General features: G+C 36.2%; 1 protein-coding gene across 3 annotated transcripts in view; it reads left to right on the forward strand.

The window, feature by feature from the left end:
- KLF8 (KLF transcription factor 8) overlaps positions 1 to 15,372 on the forward strand; it is a gene marked incomplete at both ends in the record, with an annotated part of 60,232 nt that overhangs the window by 16,178 nt on the left and 28,682 nt on the right. For 2 of the 3 annotated variants that reach the window (XM_082681487.1, XM_082681489.1), the window contains one exon: positions 1,581 to 1,652. The exons of the other annotated variant lie outside the window; for it this stretch is intronic. In XM_082681487.1, the coding sequence (XP_082537613.1) occupies positions 1,581 to 1,652 (72 nt within the window). Of the gene's footprint in view, positions 1 to 1,580; positions 1,653 to 15,372 lie in introns of those variants that run through there. 3 annotated transcript variants of the gene reach the window in all.

The following is a 15,372-nucleotide window of genomic DNA, read 5'->3' on the forward strand; positions in this document are numbered from 1 at the left end:
AATTGTGTTTTGAGATAAAATTGGAGATATTTTAGAGTGTCAGAATTCTCCAAATTCTTTGATTGTGGCTCAGAAATTTTCCTCATAATCTCAATAGCAGATTCATTGTGTGTTATTGCCTATCTCATTAGAACTGGTTTCCTCAATTCCTGACAGTTAATAAATAAAGGAGTTATTTATAAGTTTATCTTTTACTTTTTTGTGTGACTGTATTATAATTTGTATCCTTGCAGGTTGTTCATTTGCTGTATTTTAACTGCATTAGGTCTTAAAAAGGATATTGTGAAGTGACCTGTAAAATGAACATTTCTATGGGTAAATGTAGTTGACATCCAAAACAATTAACTGATTTATGGACTGTCTTTTGAAATGCAACCAAGTCATAAATGAGGAAACTAATTGTAATTGACTTGGAGACAGTGTAATCTGAAATCTGACCAATTAAGTCAAAAGCAAGCTATGAATTCATCTTTCTTACCCAATGTTTTCGTCTCTGATGAATGTAGATAAATCAAAGGAAATCTGGTTGAAGAGGTGCTGGTAGGTACTAGTGATGGAAATGATTGTGATGGTGTAGGGCAGCTGAATGAAGCCACCAAGTGTTTACTTTCATAAGAGGAAAAAGTAAACACTTGGTGGCTTCATTCAACTGCTCTATGCCATCACAATCATTTCCTTAACTTGGGATTTCTGGTTTTCTTTAATTAACAGTAATCTTTTGATGTTCCAACTACCTGCCCTTTGTTGCAAAGCTCCTATATATCCTAGCTCCTCCCTCACCTCCTCAGAGCAGTTCTCTCAGGGTTACTTGAGATGCTGCCTCCTGGGCTTGAAGTTCTAAAATTTCCTGCCAAATAAAGCGTAACTCTCAACTTTTAGGTTGTGAGTATTGTTTTAGTTGACTATATATATATATATATATATATATATATATGGATAGAGAGAGAGAGAGAGAACTGAATCACTATGCTGTACACCTGAAACTAACATGACATTGTAAATGAACTATACTTCAATTAAAAAAACACTAAAAAAACAGAAAATAAAAACAAAATAAAAAAGAGGAAAAAGTATCTAAAAAGGAAATTAAAAATTGCTTATATTAACCCCACTTGGCTTGTATGTTTAAGAGAAGTAGGAAGATAAAATGCTTCTTTAGAGAGATTCGGCGCTGATGTGTAAGCAAGTTCATTAGGGTAAATATCCACACGGGAGCATGGAACTCTTTAGAATGAGAACTAGGCCAGGAAGGGGAGGATTCTGGAAACTATGTAGCTATGATGATATTCCTGTGAAGGTAGTACTAGTTGGACAGGTTGGAAGAAACAGATTCACGTGCATACAGGATGTGAGGGGAGTAGGCAGCTAGTATTGCTGGGGACCAGTCAGAGCTATCTTGGTGAGTAGAATATGTAAATTAGAGTGTTGTCCAAATACTGACTTCTCAGTATCTAGTAAGTCCTGAAAAATAATGTTCATAGAATACAAACAGGAGTAACCAGGCATAAATGGCATACTGTATGCGTATAGTGGGTTAGATTTTATTTTTAAATTATCTTTCCCTTGATTCTTTTCCAGATATGGATCAACTCATAAACAACTTGGAGGTCCAACTTAATTCAGAAGGTGGCTCAAAGCATACATTCAAACAGGTCAGTTATCAAGAAAATGAGATACTAATATTGAGCCATAATAGTGTTGAGTATCTGGTAATTGTCATAGAGCTGAAGCTCATTTTTCTTTCTAACAACATGTTGGGAGCTGAGAAGGGGTGAATGAAGGGAGGTTTCCAGGAGGTACCTGGATGCCTGGGTTTCTGGTTCAAATAGGGAGTAAATCTGGCGTAAAAGAAGCATAGCCTTTGGGATCAAGGCTATAGGGACAAGATTAGACACTTCATAGACAACAGCAGTCATTTATCTAGCACTAGTTCATATTTGGGGCACTCTGAAGACTAAATGCAATGTCTTATTTAATCCTCACAATAACTATTGGGTAGTGTGTTAGGGATCTCCAGATAAACAGAACCACCAGAATGTGTATTTCTCAATTTCTCTCTATCTATAGATATACATAAAATATGTATCTATCTATATCTATCTACTGTATCTATATCTATCTGTCTATATATATAATTAATATATATATTATATAAATATATATCTTTACATATAAAATAAAAATATATCTATATCTATAGATCTATCCAAATATATCTATCTACCTATCTATAAAGAATGTTTAAATATTTATTTTATTGAAGTATAGTTGATTTACAATGCTGTATTAATTTCTACTGTACAGCGAAGTGATTCAGTTATACATACATACATACATATATATATATATATATATATATATATATATATATACACATTCTTTTTCATATTCTTTTCCATTATGGTTTATCACAGGATACTGAATATAGTTCCCTGTGCTATACAGTCTTTGTTGTTTATTCCTTCTATATATAAAAGTTTCCATCTGCTAATCCCAAACTCCCAATCCATCCCTCCCCCACCCTCTCCCCCTTAGCAACCACAAGTCTGTTCTCTATGTCCCAGATATATGCCCAGGAGTGGGATTGCAGGATCATATGGCAACTCTATTTTTAGTTTCTTTGAGGAACCTCCATACTGTTTTCCATAGTGACTGCATCAGTTTACACTCCCACCAACAATGTAGGAGGGTTCCCTTTTCTCTACACCCCAGAGAGAGAAAGATTTTAAGAAATTGGGCTCACATGATTATGGAATCCTAGTGTATCCAAAATCTGATGGGGTAGGCTGCCGAGCTGGAGAGCCATAGAAGTTTTACAGTTCTAGTCCAAAGGCAGACTGTTGGAAGAATTTGTTCTTCCTTGGAGATCAGTCTTTGTTTATTGAAGCCTTCAAGTGATTGGATGAGGCCAACCCACATTATGGAGGCTAATCTGCTTTATTCAAAATTCAATGATTTAAACGTTAATCTCACCCAAAAAAACTTCTTCACAGAAACATTCAGAATAATGTTTGACCAAATATCTGGGCACCTGGCCCAGCCAAGTTGACACATAAAATTAACCATCACAGATATGTATTCTTAATGTTCCCATTTTACAGATAAGAAAGTTGTGACCTTGGGCATTCCCGAACAAGGATTCAAAACAGATTACCTGGTTTTTACAGCTAAGCACTCCGTGTTAGATGTTGAAGTCCCATCTTGCTCAGGGTTGAGTTCTAATGTTATTGCATAAGTGAAAACCAAACACAGTCAAAATTATCCTTGAAAATCCCTTAAATTGCCTGTAAAATTGAGCATACAGTTTTGTGTATCCAGTACTGATCTGTTTCTTTACTTAAGTCACCAGATAAAGTATCTGGCTGACATTTAAGGGTCATATTTTAGAAAAAAAATGTTTTTAATCATTAAATCCTTTGCCTTTGGTGTACAATTGAATTTGTTTGTTACATGTGCATATGGATGAGATGCCCTTATACTGTTTTAATGACATTAAATCCAATGCAATGTCTTATTTACCTTACTTGTAGCTGTTGCCATTTAGGAACTATTAGCACGTCAAAAGTTGCTAATTATTGCAAAACTTCTGCTGGTTGCTGGTGCTTTGTTGTAGTAAATACTAAGAGGAAGCTGAGTATAAGTGTTAGATAAAAATCGATTAAACTTGTAATAAAAAAATTCAGTGAAATGTTGTCAAGCTTGCATAGCTATCTCATTTTGAAATCTCAGTACACCTAAATACAATTCGAAAAATGTTTTTCCATGTGTTAAGTAGAGTAAGGTTCCAAAATTTGAGGTCACTTTGAAATTAGTGCAATGTATAGAAAATTCTGGATAGTAGATAATCTAAGCATTTTTTGTTTTGTTTGTTTCTTGCCATTTCCAAGATATCTTGTTTTTAGTAAAGCTAGGGTACTTGTGGTACATGACCAGAAAACACTAACCATGTCCCAGGCCCAGAGCTTGTGTTCTATAACAGTACAATGCTGGCAACATCTTAGTGGGCAGAAGCCTCCTAGTTTGGTTCATTACATGATTTGTTTATGTCATGAGGTAGGATTGGTGGATGGATGTCTAGCTCAGTACACACATCCTGCTCTCACTTCTTTGAATTCCTACATCACCATACCATATAATGAATGAGTACTTGCTTGTCACCTGCCCTTTGTTTATGGTTTCTGATTATTTTCCAGAAGTAGGATTTCTTGGAAAAAATGTATGAGCATATTTAAGGTTCATATTGTATCATACATATCTTCCCCCCTCCAACTTAATATTGTTAACATTTTGGCACATATTTTCACATAGTTGAATATATTCTCTCTCTTTCTCTGCCTCTGTCTCTGTGATTCTCTCCCTCTCTCTCTCTCTTTCTCACTTATTACCTTTGAAAGTAACTTGCATCAAGAAACTTCAAGCCTAAATAATTCATCATGCATCACTTACAAATAATGACATTCTCCTACATAATTACATCAATACTAATATACCCAGGAAAATTAACAATGTTTCTATAATATTACATAAATGGGTCATTCATTTCTCAATGGTTCTCAGTGACACATTTTCCCAAACCATTCTTCCTTTCTGGAATGTGTTTCATTCAACCTGTTTAATTTACCAAATCCCACACTTTCTGTAGGACCCAAATTCTAATTTCATCTCTTCCATAAAAAACTTTCATTGATAACCCCAACTCTCACTAATCTCTAGTGCCCTGAACTCCTGGAATGCTAAATTATCTGTATCAGTCACTCATGTGGCTCTGCTTATTACTTGTTTTCTAATTGTCAAGAGCTTCATGTAAATATCTCATCTACACAGTGATATTCTTTGTCTCCCAAACTTCAGTTACTTGTGTACCACTTTCACAATTTCTGCCATATCCTTATCATCAATATTATTTACTTACTTAAAAAATTAGATCAGTAAAAATAAATACATACCTATATTAGTTTTGTCCTAAGCAGTCTGGAGAATTTTGGGTTTGATGTGGGGTATTAGTTTCCTAGGGCTGCCACAACAAATTACTGCAAATTGGGTGGCTAAAAACAACAGAAATTTACAGTTCTAGAGGCCAGAGGTTCAAAATCAAGGTGTTTTGAGTGCCTCAAACCATCCCAAGGCTCTAGGGAAGAATCCGTTCCTTGCCTTTTACACCTTCTGGTGGATGCAGATGTTCTTTGACTTGTGGCCTCAGCACTCCAATGTCTGCATGCTTCTTCATATTGATTTCTTATCTGAGTTTCTATGTGTGTCTCCTCTGTGTGTCTTTTTTTTTTTTTACATCTTTATTGGAGTATAATTGCTTTACAATGGTGTGTTAGTTTCTGCTTTATAACAAAGTGAATCAGTTATACATATACATATGTTCCCATATCTCTTCCCTCTTGCGTCTTGCTCCCTCCCACCCTCCCTATCCCACTCCTCTAGGTGGTCACAAAGCACTGAGCTGATCTCCCTGTGCTATGCGGCTGCTTCCCACTAGCTATCTATTTTACGTTTGGTAGTGTATGTATGTCCATGCCACTCTCTCACTTTGTCACAGCTTACCCTTCCCCCTCCCCATATCCTCAAGTCCATTCTCTAGTAGGTCTGTGTCTTTATTCCTATCTTACCCCTAGGTTCTTCATGACAATTTTTTTCCTTAAATTCCACATATATGTTTTAGCATATGGTATTCGTCTTTCACTTTCTGACTTACTTCACTCTGTATGACAGACTCTAAGTCCATCCACCTCATTACAAATAGCTCAATTTCGTTTCTTTTTATGGCTGAGTAATATTCCATTGTATATATGTGCCACATCTTCTTTATCCATTCATCTGATGATGGACACTTAGGTTGTTTCCATCTCCTGGCTATTGTAAATAGAGCTGCAATGAACATTTTGGTACATGACTCTTTTTGAATTACGGTTTTCTCAGGGTATATGCCCAGTAGTGGGATTGCTGGGTCATATGGTAGTTCTATTTGTAGTTGTGTGTCTTTTATAAGGATATTTGTTATTGAATTTAGAGCCTGCCCAAATAATCCAGGAGAATCCCCTAATCTGGGGATTAGGACATGAACATATCTTTTGGGGGAACACCATTCAGCCCACTACAATTTGTTATGTATATACTTTTTCTAATATGTAATAAATAAATATATAACTATTTAAATAAAATAATTTATCTATGCACCAACCAAAAACAATCTTAGATGCTCTGAGGAAGAAAAAATGTTTCATCTTATTATCAAATACCTAATACACATATGCATACATGCATACATATGTATATACCTACATATATGCATTTCTGACCTCATTTTGCCTGGATGTAGCTGCTACTATGCTTGATACTTTTTCCCAGTCCCTTAGGATTGCCTACTTCATTAGTTTGTACAAATTGATTAATTCTTTTGTCTTATAGTGCTTCATTTCCTGATGCTATTGTGATGTGGGAAGTAAAATTTGAATTCCCTCTAGGTTTAGATGAGGTCTAACTTTCTAATAATATCCAACTCCATCCACCTCTCCTTTCTCTAATACCCAAACACATGATGTCCTTATTGGAGAAGGACTGGAGATTCAGAGGGTTAAAGTGACTTTTTATTTAAACAATGAATGTGCACATATATGTGTATATGTGCATACATGTGTACCTGGGCATGAAAATGATTAGTCTAAACCCAGAGCAAAGCTAGAAGAGACCTGTATACAAGAGCAGCTTTCCTCTTTCTGTTTGGGACGAGCCTGAGCTTTATCTTTTTTTTTTTTTTTTTTTTTGGCTGCGTTGGGTCTTCGTTGCTGTGTGCAGGCTTTTCTCGGCGAGTGGGGGCTACTCTTCGTTGCGGAGCATGGGCTTCTCATTGCGGTGGCTTCTCTTGTTGTGAAGCATGGGCACTAGGCGCATGGGCTTCAGTAGTTGTGGCACGTGGGCTCAATAGTTGTGTCTTGCGGGCTCTAGAGCACAAGCTTAGTAGTTGTGGCACACGGGCTTAGTTGCTCCGTGGCATGTGGAATCTTCCTGGACCAGGGCTCAAACCTGTGTCCCCTACCTTGGCAGGTGGATTCTTAACCACTGTGCCACCAGGGAAGCCCTCTGAGCTTTATCTTATTACCATCACAATACTCCTTCCTCTCCTTTCCACCTGCTGTGCTGTCTGGAGTATTTTATTCTTTCATTTTCTTTCTAGCCTTGCCTTCCCACTTTCAAGCTCTAAATCAGAGCTGTTTTAAGCAATGGATTTCCCTGACCCTCCACCTCCCAAGGCCTTTCTACCTATCTTCATCAAATGCTCAAGAGCTTAGGTAATTGTGAAATTAACCACCTTTTCTATGGGTTTCTTTCTAGAATTGAAGGCAGTAGGTGCCTTTATCCAACCTCTGTGGTGATATATCAATAAATAACTCTTTTTTGTCAACTCAAATTGCCTTAAAGTCTGATTAGAATTCTGGACAATTGAGAGGAAGGACTGTGGAAATTAAAACTTCTCTGCAAATTACCCCCAAGTTTCTGTATTTTTCCCATACCTAAGCTCCTTCATATACTCAGAAATCTTTGAAAGCTGCAGCCTGAAGTTTTAAAATATCTAATGGGTAAAGTATTCTCTTTCTTTGAAGAGGGAGAGAGAGTTCTGTACTGACTGACGACAGAACACTTGAAACCTGAAGTCATCACACAATACTGAAAATTAAAAGAGTTGATTTAAAGAGAAAAATCTGATGACACAGCTTTAGATCAATCCTCAGATGAGCTTTCAAAGCTGTGGTAATTGTATTCAATGAAAAGTGGAATGGGGAGCCATCTTGAACCATCTTAGTGAGAATTCTTAAAAATCTCTGAAAGTCTAGGGCTGAAAACATACTCACTTCTTATGTTATACCTTTTTCAGAACCTTCAAGTATAGTATGCTATGTAAAAGGAGAAGGTAAATCAGATAGTCTATGTTTTTCTTTAACCGTAAGGATAGCTATATTCAAAATATGAAAGAATTCAGACAGTATATTGAAATTCTTATTAAAATTACTTTGACCGTATTAAAAGAGAAATCTCAGTGCACACAAAAATCATTCACTATAGTAATATAGATATGGAATGCTTATCCTATTATGTTTTCATGTCACAAAGCAAGAAATGGTAAGGTAAACCTTGAGAGCCGCTTTCAAGCACAGTCTGTTCTCTTGAGGGAGCATACATGCAGAATACAGTATTCACAAGCTGGAGAATCCTTGCTACAGGCTGGATTCACTTAGGCATAACAGGTACACTTGAAAGTGATATGGACAGAAGGAAATATGTGATGATATGCTTTGAGGAAGTTACCGTTAAAACAATACAACCCAAACAACTGGTCTTCCAACATTTCTTTTAAAGTCATGTGGACCTAGAGTCTGTCATACAGAGTGAAGTAAGTCAGAAAGAGAAAAACAAATACTGTATGCTAACACATATATATGGAATCTAAGAAAAAAAAAAGGTCATGAAGAACCTAGGGGTAAGACAGAAATAAAGACACAGACCTACTAGAGAATGGACTTGAGGATATGGGGAGGGGGAAGGGTAAGCTGTGACAAAGTGAGAGAGTGGCATGGACATATATACACTACCAAACGTAAAATAGATAGCTAGTGGGAAGCAGCCGCATAGCACAGGGAGATCAGCTCAGTGCTTTGTGACCACCTAGAGGGGTGGGATAGGGCAGGTGGGAGGGAGCAAGACGCAAGAGGGAAGAGATATGGGAACATATATATACGAATAACTGATTCACTTTGTTATAAAGCAGAAACTAACATACCATTGTAAAGCAATTGTACTCCAATAAAGATGTTTAAAAAAATATAAAGTCCTGTGATGATGGCAGAAGAAGAGTAATGACTGAAGCCCTATTGTGGACAGGGTTTTTGTTAGACCACAGGGCAGACTTGGTCTACAGAAGGACAACTCATGATGGTTTGCTGAAGCAAGACCCTGCAACATCTTATCTCGTCAAGGCAATAAGAATAGCCTATATGTTCTTCAAGTTCTATACATTCATCAGTCAGTTTCCATTTTGGATTTTCCTGAATAATATGTTTGTCAATATAATGAATAACTGTGGACTGAGTACTAGCTAATCACAAGGCCTTGAACCCATGACATTATTCCGGGCAGCATTCAAGGTCTAGGAGATGGCCTCTATTTAGCAAAAGATAGTGAGGTTGCCAAAGTAATCTCCATTTTATATTTAACATTCAGAACTTCAGCTTCCTTAGGTTTCTGGGACTAAAGCCGAGAGTCCAGAAAGTCCCTGAAAATTTAACTAGATCTTTCCTTAATGTATACTGGCAGACTGTTTATTTCTATATCTGCACCCACAGTCTATATACTTCTAGAAAAACAATATTATACCTAACCTCTTCTTTTGTTTTTGTTTTTTGTTTTGTTTTGTTTTTTTGGCCATGCCCCACTGCTTGCTGGATCTTAGTTCCCTGACCAGGGATTGAAGCCAGGCCACAGCAGTGAAAGCCCCAAGTCCTAAACACTGGACCACCAGGGAATTCCCAACCGAACCTCTTCTTATGCTTTCTGTTGTAACTCTATTTCTCAGTGTTATCAGGATAATCTCTGTTATCCCAGATATTCCTGGGAGTCTGCCTCTTTAATCTGGGAAGGGAGCTAGTTAGGTGAAGGGACAAGTAGGAAATATGGGAAAAATAGGAGCTTAAGTTTATATGAGGGATTCAGAGGAGAAGGAATTTTTAAGCTCAGCACAGCCATTGTTGACAACTTCTCCACATCCTCCCCCTCCCCACCAACAGAAGTCTACTGCTCACCTTACCTGGATGGAGTGAATCCACCCATGAAGGATGGATTACATTAGAAGTATGTCAAACAGTGGGACAAATCACAGAAGACATGTCTTAGAGGGGCAGATTGAAGCAATATGTGGACCACAAACAAGGCGTGAGTTGGGATGAGGTCTTGTAAATCGAGAAACCAAAAATATCATAGCATAGCAGAGGGAGAAAGCAGATGGCTGTCTTGCTAAATTCTGTGAGTAAAACGTGGATACTTCTTGGTGCGTTTATTCATGCTCAGCATGCTCTAAGGGTATTTTAAAGAAAGTCAGAACAAGAGAACACTGCCTATTCTTGCCCGTCATCATTCTCTGAGTTTAGGCCCATATTATCTTTCATCTAAAATTTTTAAATCATAACCATAATACCACTCGATAATGATATTGTGGATAATGATATTATGGATTAAGTACTTTAAAAATTACCAATAATTCTTTAATATCATCCAATATGCAGTTAATATTCAAATTTATCCAATTGTCTCATAAATGTCTTACCAAGATTTTTCCTTATGCTTCCATTTTGACCTCTTTAAATCCTGTCTTATTCCTTCTTTAATCTATTCTTCATTAAGGAGCTAGTTAAATATCACAGAAATAGCTCTGCCCATGTCACTCCCCTCCTCAAAACAATTATCTTTTATCTCACCCAGCCTTTCCTTGAAATTCACTTTCCCTCATATTCCAAAAATAAAGCATAGTCATATTTTGTGTAAGGGCTGCATTCCTGAAAATCTCTCATAATTCAGAACTCTTACAGCTCAGTATGATCCTGATAGAGAATGGAGTCTTGCTTGTTTACTGGCTAAGTAGCACTACTATCTCCAAAGCCATCTTCAAGGTCCAGATATTGCTTGGCAAGGGCAGTAAACAGTCCACAATATCCTTGACCTTTTTTTTATTAATTGAAATATAGTTGACTTACAATATTATATTAGTTTCAGGTGTACAGCATAGTGATTCAGCATTTTTACATATTATACTCCATTAGAAGTTATTACAAAATAATAGCTATAATTCCCTGTGCTATACAATATATCCTTGTTGCTTATCTATTTTATACATAATAGTTTTTATCTCTTAATCCCCTACCCCTAATTTGTCTACTCCTCTTTGGTAGCCACTAGTTTTTTTTCTATATCTGTAAATCTGTTTCTGTTTTGCATATACATTTGATAGTATTTTTTTTTTTTTTGGCTGTGTCATGCAGCATGCAAGATCTTATTTCCCCGACCAGCGATTGAACCTGCAGTGAAAGTGCTGGGTACTAACCACCGGACAACCAGGGAATTCCCTGTATTATATATTAGATTCCTTATATAAGTGATATCATACAGTATCTTTCTGTCTGACTTATTTCACTAAGCATAATATTCTCCAGGACCATCCAAGTTGTTGCAAAAGGCAGAATTTCATTTTTTATGGCTGAGTAATATTCCATTGTGTGTATATGTGTGTGTATGTATGTGTATATATATATATATATATATATGTATATGTATACCACATCTTCTTTATCTATTCGTCTATTGATGCACATGGGTTGCTTCCATATTTGACTGTTATGAATAGTGCTGCTGTGAACATTGGGGTGCATGTATCTTTTTGAATTAGTGTGTTTTTGGTTGTTGTTGTTGTTTTTCCTGATGCATATCCAGGAGTGGAATTGCTGGAGCATATGATAGTTGTATTTTTAACTTTTTGAGGAATCTCCATACTGTTTTCCATAGTGGCTACACCAGTTGATATTCCCAACAGTGCAGAAGGGTTCCTTTTACTCCACATCCTCTCCAACATTTGTTATTTGTAGACTTTTTGATGATAGCCATTCTGACAGGTGTGAGGTGATATCTCTTTGTTGTTTTGATCTGCATTTCTCTGAAAATTAACAATGTTGAACATCTTTTCATATGCTTGTTGGCCATCTGTATGTCTTCTTTGGACAATGTCTATTTGTCTTCTACCCAATTTTTTTTAATTTTTAAATTTTATTTTATTTATTTTTTTACACAGCAGGTTCTTATTAGTTATCCATTTCATACACATCAGTGAATACATGTCAATCCCAATCTCCCAATTCATCACAGCACCACCACCCCACCCGCCGATTTCCCCCCTTGGTGTCCATACATTTGTCCTCTACATCTGTGTCTCAATTTCTGCCCTGCAACACGGTTCATCTGTACCATTTTTTCTAGGTTCCACATATATGTGTTAATATACGATATCTGTTTTGCTCTTTCTGACTTACTTCACTCTGTATGACAGTCTCTAGATTCATCCATGTCTCTACAAATGACCCAATTTCTTTCCTTTATATGGCTGAGTAATATTCCATTGTATATATGTACCACAACTTCTTTATCCATTCATCTGTCGATGGGCATTTAGGTTGCTTCCATGACCTGCCTATTGTAAATAGTGCTGCAATGAACATTGGGGTTCATGTGTGTTTTTGAATTATGGTTTTCTCAGGGTATATGTCCAGTACTGGGATTGCTGGGTGATATGGTAATTCTATTTTTAGTTTTTTAAGGAACCTCCATACTGTTCTCCATAGTGGCTGTATCAATTTACATTCCTACCAACAGTGCAAGAGGGTTCCCTTTTCCCCACACCCTCTCCAGCATTTGTTGTTTGTAGATTTTCTCATGATGCCCATTCTAACTGGTGTGAGGTGATACCTCATTGTAGTTTTGATTTGCATTTCTCTAATAATTAGTGATGTTGAGCAGCTTGTCATGTGCTTCTTGGCCATCTGTATGTCTTCTTTGGAGAAATGTCTATTTAGGTATTCTGCCCATTTTTGGATTGGGTTCTCTGTTTTTCTTAATATTGAGCTGCATGAGCTGTTCATATATTTTGGAGGTTAATCCTTTTTCTGTTGATTCATTGGTAAATATTTTCTCCCATTCTGAGGGTTGTCTTTTCATCTTGTTTGTAGTTTCCTTTGCTTTGCAACAGATTTTAAGTTTCATTAGGTCCCATCTGTTTATGTTTGGTTTTATTTCCATTACTCTAGGACATAGATCAAAAAAGATCTTGCTGTGATTTATGTCAAAGACTTTTTTTCCTGTGTTTTTCTCTAAGAGTTTTATAGTGTCCGGTCTTACATTTAGGTCTGTAATCCATTTTGAGTTAATTTTTGTGTATGGTGTTAGGGAGTGTTCTAATTTCATTCTTTTACATGTAGCTGTACAGTTTTCCTAGCATCACTTATTGAAAAGACTGTCTTTTCTCCATTGTGCATCTTTAACTCCTTTGTCATAGATTAGTTGACTATAGGTGCATGGGTTTATCTCTGGGCTTTCTATCCTGTTCCATTGATCTATGTTTCTGGTTTTTTGCCAGTACCATATTGTCTTGATTACTGTAGCTTTGTAGTATAGTCCGAAGTCAGGGAGTCTGATTCCTCCAGCTCCGTTTTTTTTCCCTCAAGACTTCTTTGGCTATTTGGGGTCTATTGTGTCTCCATAAATATTTTAAGTTTTTTTTGTTCTAATTCTGTAAAAAATGCCATTGGTAATTTGATAGGGATTGCATGGAATCTATAGATTGCTGTGGGTAGTATAATCATTTTCACAATATTGATTCTTCCAATCCAAGAACATTGTATATCACTCCATCTCTTTGTATCATCTTTAATTTCTTTCATCAGTGTCATAATTTTCTGCATGCAGGTCTTTTTTCTTCCTAGGTAGGTTTATTCTTAGGTATTTTATTCTTTTTGTTGCAATGGTAAATGGGAGTGTTTCCTTAATTTCTCTTTCAGATTTTTCACCATTAATGTATAGCAATGCAAGAGACTTCTGTTCATTAATTTTGTATCCTGAAACTTTACCAAATTCATTGATTACTTCTATTAGTTTTCTGGTGGCATCTTTAGGATTCTGTATGTATAGTATGTCATCTGCAAAGAGTGACAGTTTTACTTCTTCTTTTTCAATTTGTATTTCTTTTTCTTCTCTGATTGCCATGGCTAGGACTTCCAAAACTATGTTGAATAATAGTGGTGAGAGTGGACATCCTTGTCTTATTCCTGAGCTTAGGGGAAATGCTTTCAGGTTTTCACCATTGAGAATGAACTTTGCTGTGGGTTTGTTGTATATGGCCTTTATTTGTAGAGGTAATTTCCCTCTATGCCCACTTTCTGGAGAGTTTTTACCATAAATGGGTGTTGAATTTTGTCAAAAGCTTTTTCTGCATCTATTGAGATAATCATATGGTTTTTCTTCTTCAGTTTGTTAATATGGTGTATCACATTGATTGATTTGTGTATATTGAAGAATCCTTGCATACCAGGGATAAATCTCACTTGATCATGGTGTATCATCCTTTTAATGTGCTGTTGGATTCTGTTTACTAGTATTTTGTTGAGGATATTTGCATGTACATTCATCAGTGATATTGGTCTGTAATTTTCTTTTTTTGTAGTATCTTTGTCTGGTTTTGGTATCAGGGTGATGGTGGCTTCATAGAATCAGTTTGGGAGTTTTCCTTCCTCTGCAATTTTTTGGATGAGTTTGAGAAGGAAGGGTGTTAGGCCTCCTCTAAGTGTTTGATAGAATTCACCTGTGAAGCCATCTGGTCCTGGAGTTTTATATTTTGGAAGATTTTTAATCACAGGTTCAATTTCATTACTTGTCATTGGTCTATTCATATTTTCTATTTCTTCCTGGTTCAGTCTTGGAAGGTTATACCTTTCTAAGAATTTGTCCATTTCTTCCTGGTTGTCCATTTTATTAGCATAGATTTACTTGTAGTAGTCTCTTAGGATGCTTTGTATCTCTGTGGTGTCTGTTGTAACTTCTCCTATTTTCATTTCTAATTTTATTGATTTAAAGCCTCTTCCTCTTTTTCTTGATGAGTCTGACTAATGGTTTATCAATTGGTTTATCTTCTCAAAGAACCAGCTTTTAGTTTTATTGATCTTTAATATTGTTTTCTTTGTTTCTATTTCATTTATTTCTCTCTGATCCTTATGATTTCTTTCCTTCTGCTAACTTTGGGTTTTGTTTGTTCTTCTTTCTCTAGTTCCTTTAGGTTTAAGTTTAGGTTGTTTATTTGAGATTTTTCTTGTTACTTGAGGTAGGCTTGTATTGCTATAATCTTCCCTCTTAGAACTGTTTTTTCTGCATCCCATAGGTTTTGGATCATCGTGCTTGTGTTGCCAGTTGTCTCTAGGTATTTTTTGATTTCCTCTTTGATTTATTCAGTGATCTCTTGGTTATTTAGTAACATATTGTTTAGACTCCATGTGTTTGTGTTTTTTATGGTTTTTTCCCCTGTAACTGATTTCTAATCTCATAGCGTTGTGGTTAGAACAGATGCTTGATATGATTTCAATTTTCTTAAATTTACTGTGGTTTCATTTGTAACCCAAGATGTGATATATCCTGGAGAATGTTCTGTGTGCACTTGAGAAGAAAATGTAATCTGCTGTTTTTGGATGGAATGTCCTATTAATATCAACTAAATCTAGTGGGTCTATGTGTCATTTAAATCTCATGTTTCCTTATTAATTTTCTGTTTGGGTGATCTGTCCA

This window comes from Grampus griseus, assembly GCF_964374135.1.
Source record: "Grampus griseus genome assembly, chromosome: X".
Taxonomy (NCBI): domain Eukaryota; kingdom Metazoa; phylum Chordata; class Mammalia; order Artiodactyla; family Delphinidae; genus Grampus; species Grampus griseus.